The sequence below is a fragment of the Erpetoichthys calabaricus genome, chromosome 3 (genome assembly GCF_900747795.2).
Source record: "Erpetoichthys calabaricus chromosome 3, fErpCal1.3, whole genome shotgun sequence".
In the NCBI taxonomy this organism is placed as follows: domain Eukaryota; kingdom Metazoa; phylum Chordata; class Cladistia; order Polypteriformes; family Polypteridae; genus Erpetoichthys; species Erpetoichthys calabaricus.
In genome coordinates, this window is record NC_041396.2 from 123,150,164 (window position 1) to 123,167,039 (window position 16,876).

General features: G+C 41.4%; 1 protein-coding gene across 1 annotated transcript in view; it reads left to right on the forward strand.

Annotated features, from left to right (window-relative positions):
• Nucleotides 1–16,876, forward strand: part of galnt2 (UDP-N-acetyl-alpha-D-galactosamine:polypeptide N-acetylgalactosaminyltransferase 2) — a 324,782-nt gene that overhangs the window by 89,438 nt on the left and 218,468 nt on the right. Inside the window, exons 4-6 of the mRNA XM_028797339.2 lie at nucleotides 6,997–7,095; nucleotides 7,486–7,553; nucleotides 7,632–7,697. Coding sequence (XP_028653172.1) covers nucleotides 6,997–7,095; nucleotides 7,486–7,553; nucleotides 7,632–7,697 — 233 coding nt within the window. The remainder of the gene's footprint in view (nucleotides 1–6,996; nucleotides 7,096–7,485; nucleotides 7,554–7,631; nucleotides 7,698–16,876) is intronic.

Below are 16,876 nucleotides of genomic sequence, written 5' to 3' on the forward strand. Positions count from 1 at the left end.
AGTATATAGTATATGTGTGTATATATGTGTATATATTTATGTATATATGTATGTATATGTGTGTGTATGTGTGTATATATATATATATATATATATATATATATATATATATATATATATATATAATATACTAGCCAACGCCGCATAATCAAGCCACTTTTTTAATGATTTTTAAGCACAGGGAAAAAATTAACATTTGAAAAATCCGGAGGAGAGGGGAAGGACGCCCATTACGCCCCATCCGTCATGCTAGTCTGCTGATTTCTCGTTCAGTAACCTGTGAGTAGTGACCCCGCGAAGCATCAACACCTTTGAAGCAATTGTGTCGGAAATCGTATGGAAGCTTCGAAGCATTTGACACTCGCCTCTCTCGTGACACCTCCTGGCCATTTTCATTAACGTTACAGAAACTTATGATACACTTCAGTGACATCTGTTAAAAGTTGTATTGCTTTTATTTTTTCGTAGCTATAGACTGACAACAAAGAGAAGGGTTCGTCAGCAGCTTGTAGTGTGTGATGTCTAAAAAATATAAATATAACTAATGCCGACAGGCAGAATGCACTATACGATATCAAGAGTTAAACAAAATAAGACGCCTCACCTCATGCATTCCCGGCTCTTTCAATTAGTATTTACTTTTGCACTGTATCATTATAATCGCTCCTGTTATTAGTATTATAATTAACCCTGATCTTTTCTTGAGATCACATTTAATAGCCTTAAATGTTGTCTTTGGTCTGTCTTAATTAAAACGGAGTAGACAGAAAATAAAGGTTTATCCCTGTACTTTGCCATGATATAGGTAAGCACATTTGAGAAAGAAAATGTGAAATCCTTAAATCACAGATGTCATTATTCGATCAAGCATTAAAATCTGCAGTGCTTCGAAAACTCGACACAGTGACGAAACCTGAGTATCGAGGGGCCATCACTACCTGTGAGTCACGTAGAGTTTTCATTGTTGTTTGCGGTTCTGGCTGCTTTTCGCGTACTGAGTTGTTCCGGAGTCACAGTTGAGAAATAGTTTTTTAATGTCTTTTAAGCACAGGGGAAAAAATGAACATGTGGCTCTGTGCATTCTTTAACTGCCTTGTGGCGCTGTAGTAGTACGGCTGCTTTGCAGTAAGGAGACAGTGGAAGATTGTGGGTTCGCTTCCCGGTTCCTCCCTGTGTGGATAGCAAATTATCCGCGACAAACAAACTGTTTTACACGCTGCAAACCAATCCGCGCCGCTTTTTCAGTGTTTTTTAAGCAGAGTGAAAAAAATGAACATTTGCAAAATCCGTAATGCTGCTTTCAGTAAGTACAATGCACACGCGTTTAATTTGCCAGCCGCTTTCTGGTTTGGGCCGCTTTTGCAGTGTTACCTCTTGTGTATATTATCTTGAAATCCTCGGAGTTGCTAATTAACTAACTAACACCCACCCACTCAGCTTGTGTGAAAAAAATGCGCCTGTTCTTTCATCATTTTGTTGCAGCAATATACATTTTGTTTCCACCCAGCGCCGAGGCGCGCATTCATCTCGGATTATTACTTCCTGCTAGACTAATCTGCTACACGGCTGTGTTTGAAAAACCGACTTATCCCGGATGAGTTTCACCGGCATTAATGATTAGGAATCTGGTTGGAACAAAACCCTGCATCCACAGGGGTTCACCAGGATCGAGTATGGGAAACACTGCTGAACACAGACGAAACCGACTCAGGTGAGGAGTTGGGGTGGGCAAAGTGGTTGCAGCTATTGATTATTCAGTGTTTTTTGCCTGGGTGTCTGATCTGCTCAACAGGATCATAAATAAAAGGAAAACAATGTGAAGGCAATGTCACAGGTGATCCTGTGGTATAGCGGGTCCACAGCTCCCCTTCAAAAGCCCATTTTTAAATAAATAATCATCGCACTCACAGTGTAGCGAGGGGCGTGGAAGTGTGGCTGAAACGGTTTCCGGGTAGACTCGTGCTTCGGGCATTTCTGAGAGAGAGAGTGTCGACTGTTTCAGGGCCTGAAGCAGGTGAGACGCTAATGAAAAAGAGGCACAGGGCTTATTGGTTTTTAAAGACTGCTTCCTTCATTGTGTTTTAACTTCAGCTTTAAAGGATTGCGCGGCTCTCTCTTGCGCTGCCTGTGTGTGCCTCTGTCTCTCTGTGGCGTTGCCTCTGTGTGTGTTTGTGTGTGTGCCTCTGCCTCTCTGGCGCTGCCTGTGTGTGCGCAGCTCTGTCTCTCGCGCTGACTGTGTGTGCCTCTGTCTCTCTCTGACGCTGCCTCTGTGTGAACCAAGGTTCCACTGAGGTTGACTAATTAAAAGTCAACGTGGCTCAGAGCTGCAAGTGGACTGTGGCACAGACAAACAGAAATGACGGCATGTTTTCCGAGGCGTCGCGTCTGAGTTGGTGGGCGTGGCTCTGATTTTTTCGTCGTATCCAATGGTCTAAGAGTTGGTGGGCGTGGCTCCTTCCTGCGTGCACCATTGGCGTCCTACTTGTCGGCGGTTTAGTGAATCCACGCCCCTTCCAGCGTGCTTTCCATGGATGGCTACTTGTCTCCCGGCTTAGTGAATTATATATATATAGATGTGTGTGTGTGTGTGTGTGTGTATATAATAATAAACTGCTCAAAAAAATTAAAGGAACACTTTAACGCATCAGATCTGAATGGGGAAAAAAATCATGCTGGATATCTATACTGATAAGGACTGAGTAATGTATTAGGAACGAAAGGATGCCACATCATTTGAAGGAAATTAAAATTATCAACCTACAGAGGGCTGAACTCAAAGATACCCCGAGAATTAAAGTGAAAAAATGATGCGGCAGGCTAGTCCATTTTGCCGAAATTTCATTGCAGCAACTCAAAATCGTACTCTGTAGTTTGAATGGCCCCCACATGCTTATATGGATGCCTGAGAACGTTGGGGCATGCCCCTAATGAGACAGTAGATGGATGGTGTCCTGGGGATCTCCTTTCAGATCTGGACAAGGGCATCACTGAGTTCCTGGACACACTATGGTGCAACCTGGCGGCAAAGGATGAACCAAAACATAATGTCCCAGAGGTGTTCTATTGGATTTAGGCCAGGCGAGTATGAGGGCCAGTCAATGATATCAGTTCCATCATCCTCCAGGACCTGCTTGCATACTCTCGCAAACCGAGGCCGGGCATTGTTGTGCACCAGGTGGAACCCAGGTTCAAGGTTATTATACAGTAGTTTTGCCTCTTTATATTGGTTTTTATCTCTTTATTTTTTCTGACCTTACTTTGAAATTGTTTAGTTTGTTTTCTTTCATTGCATATTTTTAGTTTTAATTTAGTTTTTATTTCACACAGAAATTTCCATTTCATTTTTATATCTGTTAGTTTCAGTTTTAGTAATTAAGGTATGGTTAAAGAGCTACTATGGAGTTTAGTTTTGTAAGATTTGGATATAATATGAGTTTAATGTTACTGGAAGTTTACTACACTACATGATTTCCTATCTAGTTTTGTTTTTGTCTGATAAAAACAAGCATAATCAAAACCAGATACCAAATATGAACAATTTTATACAATTTTATAATTTTTTAAATATTTCCTATGTCATTTGTGCTGAACAAATGTGCATGGACTGTTGGGACTTCTTATCTTTTCCTTTTATTGCCCAGAATGGACCAATTTGTAATGAAATTTAGGTGAATTTTAAGGTTTGAGGGTTTTTTTACTCTAAAAGTCTACTGCATGCAACGTATCCTGCTCCAAGACAATGTGCCTATAATGAATGCCTTCAATATTGCTTTGAAATATCTCCCATATTGGGCTTTGTTTTTTTCTACCAGCCATATTGATCTCTGGTTCCATCTCAGACACATACAATTTATAGACAGAATTTTGCCACCTGCAGGCCTGAAAAGATATAAAAAAACATTAGAAAACAGATTCTACTATGTTCTGACAGGTGTGATCATGAAAATCATGGGGGCTTAGGAAGAACAGGGCTGTTAGGCTTGAATCAGTGTGGAGACCCCACCTACCTGTTGTAAGAAGGACGCTATATAGCGCCTGACCCGACACAAATTGGACACGGGAGGCATGTGTAAAGTAAAACAAATACTTTTTATTTTCTTTGTCTGATGCTACGCCTTCCTCGTACTCACAGACACAACAAAGTCCCAAGCACAAGTAACACACAACAGCACTTTTCTCTCTTTTCCACCACCACTCCTCCACAAACTTAGTCCTCCTCCTCCCGACTCTGGCCCCCGAGTGGTGGTCACTGGCTTCATTTTATCAGACACCCGGAAGTGCTCCAGGTGGTTGATCGCCGACATCTGGCTGCAGTTCTGGGTAAGGTAAAACCAGTGCCCAAAAGGGGCCAGCTGCTCCTGTTGCAGCACCCCCTGGAGGCGCCTGCGGAACCCCACAGAGCTGCATAGAACTCCAAACCCCATGAAGCCCTGGGGGAGTCCGAGGCACCACTGCAACTCAGGGAGGCTGCCGTAAAGCGTCCAGGGGGAGATACTGGGCTTCCCACTCTTGTCCCCCTGGCAGATGTGGTGAAGGGACGTTCCGGCCAGGCATGGGCCTCGGCCATCCGTTACACTGTATTAAGGGAAACAAAGAAAAAAAAAAAACATTTAGTGTCAAGGTTAGGGGCAGTAAGACTTGAATAGCCCATGCATTAGTAAACCCTTAATGGGCAGAGCAAGAGTAAGTAATGGGTGTATGGATGGGCAGAAAATGACGGAGACAGCATCTGAGATTAGGAATAATATATACATTATCTAAACCTGTTTATTTAGAGTAGAATCACAGGAAACCAGGAGCCTACCCCAGCAGGCTTGGATGCATGGCATATGCAGTATGTATGAAATGGCTAATGTTAAGAACAAAAAGAATATGATATTTCAGCTATATTTTGAGAGAGACAGAAAAATTGAAAAAAGATGGGCAAATATTTTAAGACATAATTCTGCTACTGGATTGTTTTCACAATATCAGATATTTTGAGATTTGAATATAAACTAAAAATAGATAAATTAATAAATATTGAATACAAAAACACATTGGTATATTTAGTTTTTCAGCAGTTTTCGCCTACCTACCTGTAGTTCAGTAGAGACATTGCCATCTTAGGAATTTTACAAAGTTTGTATTGCTTCATTGTTAAAGACTTTTTTTAAAACAAAAGTGATTTAGTCTGTAACATTATGCTGATCTTGTATGATGACCTAGTCAGTCTCTCAATCAGTGCCATTTTATCTTCAAAAAAGATTTCTCCTGTGCGAAGTGGCAACTGAATTATTGTCAACAGAAAGCAGGCGCCTGAGAAATAAACTGAAACATTATTCACTTGTGATTTTTCTGTCCATATGGTAAAGGTTTTGTTGACCAACACATTCTGATTTCAGGCATTTGAATTACATCTTGATATACAACCAGCGCAAAGAAAGGCGGCACAGTAAATCGCTTTCTTTCTCACACGCTTTATGCACCCGTATTCAGCTTGTTCTGTTACCGCAAATGCTTTGTGAACACCCGCCCTCCTTCATCAGCTGCTGGAAAATATATGCAGGCGGCTTGTGGTAGATTACTTTCTGTTTTAGAGTTAAATGTTACAAGGGTTAAAGACTAACAACAAGAATATTCATTCAAAAAAACGAAAACTAAAAATATTTTTAGTAAATTATTCAGTTAGTTTTTCCAGCTACTCTAATAGTTTTGTTTAGTTTTAATTTTTGATTTCTTTTTCTTAATTATTTTATTTCAGTTCACAAAAATGTTTTTTTTAATAATAGTTTCATTTTTGATTTTAGTTTTCGTTAACTATAATAACCTTGCTCAGGACCCACTGCACCAGCATAGGGTCTGACAGTGGGTCCAAGGATTTCATCCTGATACCTAATGGCAGTCAATGTGCTGTTGTCTAGCCTGTAGAGGTCTGTGTGTTCCTCCATGGATATGCTTCCCCAGACCATAACTGACACACCACCAAACTGGTCATGCTGAACAATTTTATAGGCAGCATTACATTCTCCACGGCTTCTCCAGACCCTTTCATGTTTGTCACATGTGCTCAGGGTGAACCTGCTCTCATCTGTGAAAAGCACAGGGTGACCGTAGTGGATCTACCAATTCTGGTATTCTATGGCAAATGCCAATCGAGCTCCACAGTGCCAGGCAGTGAGCACAGGGCCCACTAGAGGACGTCTGGTCCTCAGGCCACCCTCGTGAAGTCTATTTCTGATTATTTTGTCAGAGACATTCACATCAGTGGTCTACTGGAAGTCATTTTGTAGAGCTCTGGCAGTGCTCATCCTGTTCCTCCTTGCCCAAAGGAGCAGATATCGGTCCTGCTGATGGGTTAAGGACCTTCTACGGCCCTGTCCGGCTCTCCTAGAGTAACTGACTGTCTCCTGGAATCTCCTCCATGCCCTTGAGACTGTGCTGAGTGACACCGGAAACCTTCTGGCAATGGCACGTATTGATGTGCCATCCTGGAGAAGTTGGACTACCTGTGTGTGTGTGTGTGTGTATGTATGTATGTATGTATGTGCATGTAATTTGATTATTGATTAGTCCTGAATCAAGAGCTTTGTCTTTCCTTATTGTGAAGATACAAACAACACTGGAACACTCAAAGGTTTGGGACACCATGCTGTATACTGTAGGTCGCTGATGAGTCAACCGCACTGAAGTTAGTGGAATAACAGATTTCAATCAAAGACAATGATAGTTGCAAACAAGGGGGAATTTATAGCGGGTGGACAGGAAATTACATATACAACAAAATGATGAAATGGAGGTGATGAAACAGAGTTAGGGCAGAAGTGAAGTCATCGGGAGTGGACTGGATGTGAAGTTGGACTCAGGATTTTATGTTCCAGAACACTATGAGGCAGCAGCAGAAGTCACTGTAACACCATGCACCACAATCTATCTGAAACTTCGAATTTAGATCTTAGATTATTTTGTTGATGAATGATTAAAACAGGTTTATGTATTTACTTGTTTATTTTGCAGTTGTCGAAGGAAACAGTGGCGTACTGACGTACCAGCAACTAGTGTGGTCATCACATTCCACAATGAAGCACGATCTGCATTATTGCGCACAGTTGTCAGGTAAAGGTATTAAAATGAACAAGTTTAAATGTATGCAGCAAATAAAAAAGAGATTTATACATAAAGATTTATATATATAATTGATATGTTCTTTAAGTAAAAAATGAAAGTATTTTAAGGATAAAAGTTGAAATTTTCTGAATATAAACATTATAAAATATCAAGCATCACACATTAATGTAACACTTGTTAATGGTTTTTATTAAAATACAGGTATTGCTTGAACTGTTCATTCTCATCTCACAAATCACATAAATATAAATTTATTGAAAGTGAAGTACCTAACTGTGAAGATACAGTAATTTTATTTATTGGTAGATTATAGGGATGTTAAAATTTTGACATACTACTTTATTTCTTTGCATTTACATTACATATTTATTTTTATAGTGTTTTAAAGAAAAGCCCTGCACATTTGGTGAGAGAAATAATACTAGTTGATGACTACAGTGACAACCGTAAGTTTTACCAGTCTTTCATTGGTCATTTATTTCATTGAAATGTTTGTACATAACATCACTGTTTGTATTTTACAGCTGAAGATGGAGCTTTACTGGCAAAGATTGAGAAAGTGCGGGTTCTTAGGAATGATCGCAGAGAAGGTTAGTGTACTAAGTTCTGTATTGTCAGAGCAACATTTTCTGGACATTGGAGTTACTAATATTTGTAGCTTTTACTTTTTTTTAATTACACAGTTTTAGTTAAAGGTGTGTATTTAATTAAATGTATGAAGAAATATGATATAATTTATTTAGTATAATGTTTTTAAAAACTTTGGTTTTGCAGGCAGACTGACTACCTAAAATTTAAATAGCTAGAAAGACAGAACAGCATGTAATTGTCCTGCCTTACACACTGTTCTTTAATAATATGCTAATGTGGCAAAACCCCTGCTTTAACCAAAATTACCATTTCAGTAAAGTGTGCAGACTCTACTACAGGTGCATCTCAATAAATTAGAGTATCATTGAAAAGTTAATTAATTTCAGTAATTCAATTCAAAAAGTGAAACTCGTATATAGATTCATTACACACGGAGTGATATATTTCAAGTGTTTATTTCTTTTCATTTTGCTGATTATAGCTTGTAGTTAATGAAAACCTAAAATTTATTATCTCAGAAAATTCGAATATTGTGAAAAAGTTAAATATTGTAGACTCATAGTGTCACACTCCACTCAGTTAATTAACCCAAAACACCTGCAAAGGTGTCCTGAGCCTTTAAATGGTCTCTCAGTCTGGCCACACAATTATGGAGAAGACTGCTGACTTGACAGTTGTCCATAAGACAGTCATTGACACCCTCCACAAGGAGGATAAAGCCACAAAAGGCCATTGCTAAAGAAGCTGGCTGTTCACAGAGTGCTGTATCCAAACATTTTAATGGAAAGTTGAATGGAAAGAAAAAATGTGGCAGAAAAAGGTGCACAAACAGGGATAACCACAGCCTTGAGAGGATTGTAAAGCACATTCCATTCAAGAATTTGTGGGAGATTCACAAGGAGTGGACTGCGGCTGGACTCAGTGCTTCAAGAGCCACTACACACAGACGTATCCAGGACATGGGCTACAACTGTTGCATTCCTTGTGTCAAGCCACTCCTGAACCAGTGACAATGTTAGAAACCTTAACGTTAACATTATTCAAAGTTATTGTCTGTCTGTATACCTGCATTGTTATCACTGTTTAATATTTTCTTTATCAGTATGCTGCTGCTGGAGTATGTGAATTTCCCCTTGGGATTAATAAAGTATATCCTAGCTAGCTATCTAACTAGCTAGCTAGCTATTCCAATATAAGAAAAACTTTGGATTGTGGTGCATCATTGTATCCAGCAGGGTGCACACGCTCTCTGAAACTAGTTGCGTTAGAGATTGCAGCCTTTTACTGAACCAATATTATATCTTTCACTAGTGATACGGCGGTTATTCTAAAAGGAAGAAAGAGTCAGTAACATTAAAGGAGGATTAAACTTCAGTTGAATATCAGCGTAACACTCAAAATAATATCTGTACGGAATACTGTGACTAAAATAGTTGCAACCAAAAATAGGCTTTGGCAATTATCATTTCTACTTAGTTTGTCATTGGCGATTGGAGTCATTGAAGCTTTAAACTAATTTAAATAATAATAATAACAACAGATGCAAAAGGCAATGTTTTTGTATTGTTGAGCTAATGTGCCATTAACATATGTGTCAGTGCAGGATTCCCATTGGATATCCATGAGCCACATTCCAGTAAGGATAGTTTATATGATTCGCGTTTCTGTGCTGGGTGCGAAGGATGCATGGCAAAAATTATGTCGGACTTGGAGATGCTGCACGAAAATATTTCTTAGTACACGGTGTGGCTAACGTGGCCATCGTGTATTCTACATGGTGAATTTCAACAAGATTTTGGTGACACTTGTGCCAGAATAATGAGCGAAGGGCTGAATATGACTTCTCCACTCATTAAAATGCATCTCCCCATAATGTAGGTCCCCTGTTATGAATATATCTGTGCCCCGTGGAATGAAGTTGTCCCTTCTGATTGGGTGCTGACACACTAAGGTGTGATGGTCACAGAATTCCTCATTTCCACTCCTTTGCATGCCGTTTCTATTTTGATTTAACATATGCTCTGTACAAAATGCCAGCCTGCCCGTCAGTAAACATGCACGCACAGCCACCTGTCCACTGTTTTCTGACGCACATCAATGTGATGAAGTCTGCATTTTAAGGTTGCATGTGTATTACATATTATTGTTGTTTACAGGTGTGCTCTGTGATTGATGGTAGACAGTAAACTTTGTTGAAATGGCATTGATAAATGCTACTTTGTTAGTTGTTATTTCATTTGTATTGGTATGCACACATTTTATGTTCTGTTACCAAGAAATTATTCAATAGGAGCTCATCAACAAAGAAACTTGGAAAATAAGATTAAATAAAAATTAACAATACAGTGATCCCTCGCTATATCGCGCTTCGCCTTTCGCGGCTTCACTCCATCGCGGATTTTATATGTAAGCATATTTAAATGTATATCGCGGATTTTTCGCTGCTTCGCGGGTTTCTGCGGACAATGGGTCTTTTAATTTCTGGTACATGCTTCCTCAGTTGGTTTGCCCAGTTGATTTCATACAAGGAACGCTATTGGCAGATGGCTGAGAAGCTACCCAGCTTACTTTCTCTCTGTCTCTCTCTCTTGCGCTGACGTAGGGGGGTGTGAGCAGGGGGGCTGTGTGCAGCTGCTTCCTGAAGGACAGGCTGCACGGAGCTTCGCATACTTAAAAGCTCAAAGGGCACGTATTGATTTTTGACTGTTTGTTTTTCTGTGGCTCTCTCTCTCTCTCTCTCTCTCTCTCTCTCTGATCCTGACGGAGGGGGTGTGAGCTGCCGCCTTCGACAGCTTTGTACCGGCGGTGCTTCGCATACTTAAAAGCCAAAAAGCCCTAATTTTTTTTTTGACTGCTTGCTTTGCACTCCTTTGAAAAGGAAGATATGTTTGCATTCTTTTAATTGTGAGACAGAACTGTCATCTCTGTCTTGTCATGGAGCACAGTTTAAACTTTTGAAAAAGAGACAAATGTTTGTTTGCAGTGTTTGAATAACGTTCCTGTCTCTCTACAACCTCCTGTGTTTCTGCGCAAATCTGTGACCCAAGCATGACATTCTAAAAATAACCATATAAACATATGGTTTCTACTTCGCGGATTTTCCTATTTCGCGGGTGGCTCTGGAACGCAACCCCCGCGATGGAGGAGGGATTACTGTAGTATTAATTATAATTAATAATTCATTACTTGACACCCAAGAACTCTGTACAAAGACATTTTAAAGACAAATTGTTAAAATAAATGTACTAATCCACTTTCATGCCATATGTGGTACCTTACTCTTATCACTAGAATCCTTGAAGCCAATGAAGAAACTCGTAATCCTGGGCCACTTTAAATTCTTTCAAACCCCCTCCATTAGCATCTTTTGTTTTTCAAATGTGTCGATCTTGTGGACGAAAGTTTGAGGCAAACAGCAGGCAGACAGCAGATGTAGAGTAAAAAAGCAATTTCTTGGTGAGCAGAGAGACCACTGCAGCCCCTGTCAGCTTGTGTCACTGACCATTTTTTTTTTTTTTTTTTGTTCTTTATTTCGCCTGATACAATTTCTTGTATTAGGAATTTGGTAGTTGTCGCATACCCCTTGGGGTCAGAGTGCAGGGTCAGCCATTGTACAGCGCCCCTGGAGCAATTACAGGTTAAGGGCCTTGCTCAAGGGCCCAGCAGAGCAGTGGCCTTGTTTTGGCAGTGACGGGGATTCGAACCGGCAACCTTCGGGATACCAGCGCATCTCCTTAGCCTCAGAGCCACCACTCCGCCCTCAAAATTACCAGCAATAGCCCAATCTTGCGGGGGTTGAGTTCCCTTTTATAATTGATACATCTTACAGAGACAGCTTATCATGAGACAAGGTTACACAATTCTTTGTGGGGGGGGGTGTTCAGTAATATGCCCAAAAATTACAACACATTTGTTCAAAACAACTTAAGAAGAAGAGAAAAAGCCTGTTGCTGCTGATTTTACAATCCTAGATGTTTTTTAAAATTAACAGTTTCCTGAGTACAGACTAAAAGGTCAGCAGTTTGACAGAAATGTTGCAAATTTGTTCTTTTAGCTTTTGCACGTAAACACTTAATACTTTGCTTCTAATAAGACTTACATATCAATTAATCCATAGCTTATTAATACAAACTAGTAATATACTTATACTGTTAAAATTATTATACAGGTAATGGTTTTTCTCTTTCTCAATTCCCCCTTTGAACATAAAATGTTCACATTAGTAATTTAAACAGAGTCGGTGATTTCAGCATCATCATACTCGGGGAAGTAAAGAGGCGGTCGTGGATTCTTGGAACTGTTGGGAGTGGAGGAAATAGGACTTTGTAACAGAGGCGTCTATGAGTCTCTGCAGGAGACCACGGATACGGGGGATGAGGCAGCAACCACAAACAACTAGTATTGCAAAGGAAATTAAGGCAATGATGAAAATAGATTTGATCTATCCAGCCCATGATCCGAACCATTTAGCAAATAGTTCATCCAGTAGATTATCAATACCAGAATTTTCCGCAAGTTCATGAGAAAGGTTTTTATGGGTGTCGGTGCCAGGTGTTACATTGTAAGTCTCCTGACACCACCAAGGGGGCAGACTACCAACCTTTGGACAGGATGAGTTGAAACCTTTCCGGGAGAAGCAGGTATAATTAGCCCTATAGGTGCGGTACATTGGCGGAGTCATAAGGGGAAAGGGAGGAAAAAGGTGGTGGAATGAGGTGCATAAAGGGTCAGTAGGGGGAGTCAGGGAAGAGAATAGCTGTAATACAGAAGAGAGTCCTGCTGGAAGTGAGGGGTCAGCTAAGGGAAAAGGGGTTGTGGCCAGGTGAGGTCGGGCCATAGCACAGGCATAGCAATTTGATTGGTTTACCTGTCTAACAGAGAAAAACACCCACTGGAGCCAGCGATTGTGGTCTCCATAGCCGGTTTCCACCGCAAAGGTGGATGACAAAGAAGTAATATTTAGATACTTCACCAGTTGTGAGGGTAAGTCATCAGGAGGAGGTGTAGCAGAGATAATTGAGCTAGGAGTGACAAGAGCAGGTTGCGTCCCTGTTACCTGTATAATAAATTTTCCAAGGGGATCTATGCCAGAAACATAGGCCCCTAATATATAGGTTCCTTTATCATAATATGAGGGGTCTTTTAGAGTGATAATCAAAGGATTACAAGTTTCTACTTTACATTCATGAATTGGAGTAAACCCTGATTTAATTATAGAAAACCTTGTTTTTAGATCATGCTCCTGGGCTTCCCACGGATTATACCCCCAGTCCTGGTTGCCAGTGTTTGCAAACACATCACTCCAGCTTGAACATTCAGACAGGCTGGAGGAGGAGCTTGAATCAGATTTATACCTGGGTCGAGTCACACACGTATTTTTCAGACCACCTCCATTTGTCTTGTCTGCTGGATCCACAGGGAGCAATGGCACAAAAGTCAATCTGGAATGAGGCAGCCTTCCCTATTTGGAAAGTTAACGTGGGAAAGTCCCCATGTATTTGCTTCAGTTGGTGAGTCAGATGGTCACCACCTGTTTGTCGTTGTCCCAAAGTCAGATGGATAGAAAAGATTAGGACTAGCAGAGCTATGAGTGCCATTTTTTGCAATGCAACACGTGAATCCAGGCAGGAAGTCCTTCGACTTTAACAGCGTGAGGTGTGGATAGCAGCACTTGGAACGGTCCCCTCCAGCGAGGTTGATGCCAGTGCTTCCTTCGGGTGTCTCTGACCAGTATGCAGGTTCCCAAGGAAATCTGACTTCTTTGGTGGAGGGCTGGATTGCCATGCCTGGTTAACCTGCTCGTGGACCTCCTTCAGGGACGCTCGGAGACCTGCAAGTCTCGAGAGAAGATCATTGTCCACAGTATGCAGGGTAACATTTCCAATAACCATGCCAACAGGCATGGGACGTCCGGTCAGAATTTCAAACTGCAAAAGTCCCAACTGCCAGTGTGTCCACCCTCTCAATCCCAATAAGGCCAGGGGTAAAGCGTCAGGCCAGGTTAAATTCATCTGCTCAGATTTTTGCCAATTTAGATTTTAGGGTGCCATTGCACCTCTCTACAATACCTCCACTTTGAGGATGGTACTTGCAGTAATGATGTGTACATTTATCTGGAGCCAAGTGGTCAATTCATTTATTACAGAGTTCACAAAATGGGTACTAATGGGTATTAGTCTGCAATTTCTGTGGTATTCCCCATCTTGGGATGATTTCTTTTATCAAGGCTTTTGCCACAGTTTTGGCGTCTGCATGTTTGGAAAGGAAAGCTTCCACCCATCGGGAGAACACATCGACAATTACCAAGCAGTAACGGTAGCCCTTAGACAGTGTTAATTCAATGAAGTCCATTTGGAGATATTCGAATGGACTCATTGGGTTAGGTGTGACGGCGGGACTTACCTGGGTACCTTTACCTACATTAAGTTTTTGACATAGTGCACAGCGTCTGCAGAATTGCTCTGCATATGTGGAGAAACCTGCAGCTTCCCAATGTCGCTCGACATCTTGTGTCATTACGTCCTTTCCTGCGTGGTCCAGGCCATGTGAGATTTTTGCCATTCCTGGGAAAGAAGCTTTTGGGAGGAAAGGTTTGTTATTTTGCTTATGAGTCCAGACCCCATCAGAGAGGGATCCTTCTTTGGACCATTTTCTCTTTTCTCTGTCCGTGGCTGCACTCTGTAAAGAGATAATTTGATTATCAGGGTCTTTGTCATCTTTCTGTTGGAATAAAGAGACTGGTGTGTTATTATAGGCAGCCTGTTTAGCAAAGTGATCAGCCAGATCGTTTCCTTTGCTGACTGGATCTTGTTTCCCAGTGTGGGCCTGGCATTTAACTATTGCCAATTTAGATGGTTTTGTTATGGCTTCTAAGAGGGATTCTACTGATTTTTGATGTTGGATGGGCTTGCCAGTACTGGTCTTGAATCCCCTCAATTTCCATAATGCTCCATGATCATGGCAGACTCCGAAGGCATACCTGGAATCAGTGTAAATTGTTATGATTTTTCCTTCTGACAACTGACAAGCTCGGATGAGAGCTATTAATTCAGCTGCTTGCACACTTAAACTTGAAGAAATTTGGTTTGCTTCCAACAGGTGGTCACCTTTGACCACTGCATAGCTGGTTGAGGGTGTTCCATTATCCAATCGCAAGGAACACCCATCTACGTGGAGTACTTCTCCTGTTTCTAGTGGAGTTTCCTGCAGGTCTGGCCTAGGTTTTAAGACCTTAGTTATTTCATCATAACAGTTATGTGGCTCCCCTTCTTCTTCAATGAGAAGAAGAGTGGCTGGATTTAAAGTGGAGCATCTTTCAATTGTGACATTTGACAGAGTACAGAGTACGTTTTGATAGTGTATTGCCTTAGCAGTAGTGAGATGTGAGGTTTTGGCCTGTACTAAAGTGGAATGTACGGCGTGAGACACCTTTACTGTTAGGGGGCTCATGAGCACTAAATCTGTACTGGCTAGCACGGCTTCTGTTGTGGCTGCTACTGCTCTGAGACAGGTTGGAAGTCCCATAGCCACTGGATCCAATTTTTTCGAAAAATAGACTATTGGCCTTTGTTTTTCTCCATGGAGCTGTGTTAGTACTGCATTCATATATCCCCCCTTTTTGTCCATGAACAGAGTGAATGGACGACAATAGTCAGGGAGTCCTAAAGCTGGCGCAGAAAGTAGTGCTTTTTTTAAATCACATAGAGCCTTCTCAGCTTGCTCATTCCACTGTATACGACCAGAAAGGGGAAGGTCGGCAGTGTTAGCTAGATTTTGTAAAGGCTGTGCTCTTTCAGAAAAATTTACAATCAAACAACTTCTCAGGCCGCAAGCTGGTCATTAAATTAGGAATTCATCTTGCTGTAGTTTTATGCGCGCTAGTTCCCAGATCATGAAAAAGTCCATGGCGAAACCGGGTTCAGCGGCAATCAAGGAAACACTAATTTCTGTGGCGATCCAAGTTCCAGCGACAAATCAAGGACAATCCACTTCGGGAAATCACGCAGCACAACCCCACAAGAAAACATTCCCATCAAAAGCTACACGGCCACAGAGAATATCCCAACTTAACCTGTTTTGTAACTGTTCTGGGAAGGTTTTGGATGGTGGTTTTGTGGTCTTTTTGACAGAGCTCTGGTACCACACGTGATGTCGTGACCCAAGTACTTGACAGTGGTTTGAACTAACTGCAGTTTGCAGTTTGGCCTTAGAGACCTTGTGCCCATTTTCTGCAAGATACTTGAGCAATAATTCTGTATCTTGTGTAAAAAGAAGACACAACAAGCATAAAGGGTTGGAGTTTTCCGTCCCCGTATACTGTAAATAATAAATCCAGGTCAGAAAAATTGTTCATAACAATTTGTATCAGACAACAAGATGGCAGACTGGGGGAATCTTTATGGAGGGGGACCGGAAATGAAAGTGAAGGCTGCTGGGAAGGTACCAAGATGGATGCTGGGATGCTGTCGTCATCAGGGGTCGACAGAGGGAATGCGGAAGTGATATTGCGTGGTTAGTTACTGGAGGCAACTTCATGGCGGTGGTGTTTATTTCTTTCTGCCAAATACAAAGAGAGAGAGAGGTTAGTGCTCTGCCATTCCCTTCTGGCCTGCGGTTTCACGTAACAGTTTGGGTCCTTCCGCGGCTCCCTAAGCGCACGTGCGTGACACTTGTGTGCATGCTTTCTCTGTTTCGCTACAGAGTAATAAATCATTGATGTACTGTATCAATGCACTCCCCCTGTTAGGCCAGAAGCCTTCCAGGTTCTGAGCAAGCGCTTGGCCATATACACAAGGAGCCTCTGTATAACCTTGTGGCATAACGGTCTATGTCCAACGGCAGTTTTGAAAAGTAAAAGCAAACCAAAACTGAGAATCAGGATGTACAGGAATAGAAAAGAAAGCATTTGCTAAGTCAATTACTGAGAAGTAACGAGCCGTTGCAGGAATCGTAGAGCAAATAGTGGAAGGATTAGGGACAAACGGTGCCCTAGGAAAAATAGCAGAATTAACCTGGTGCTTTGTCCAAGACCTCAGACAAGAGCCATCAGCCTTGTTTACTGGCAGAATAGGAGAGTTTACAGGAGAATATTTGATAGGAATTATAGCCCCCGTTTCAACGAGGTCTTTATGTACAGCAGCAATTCCGAGTTCGGCCTTGGAAGAAAGAGGATATTGCG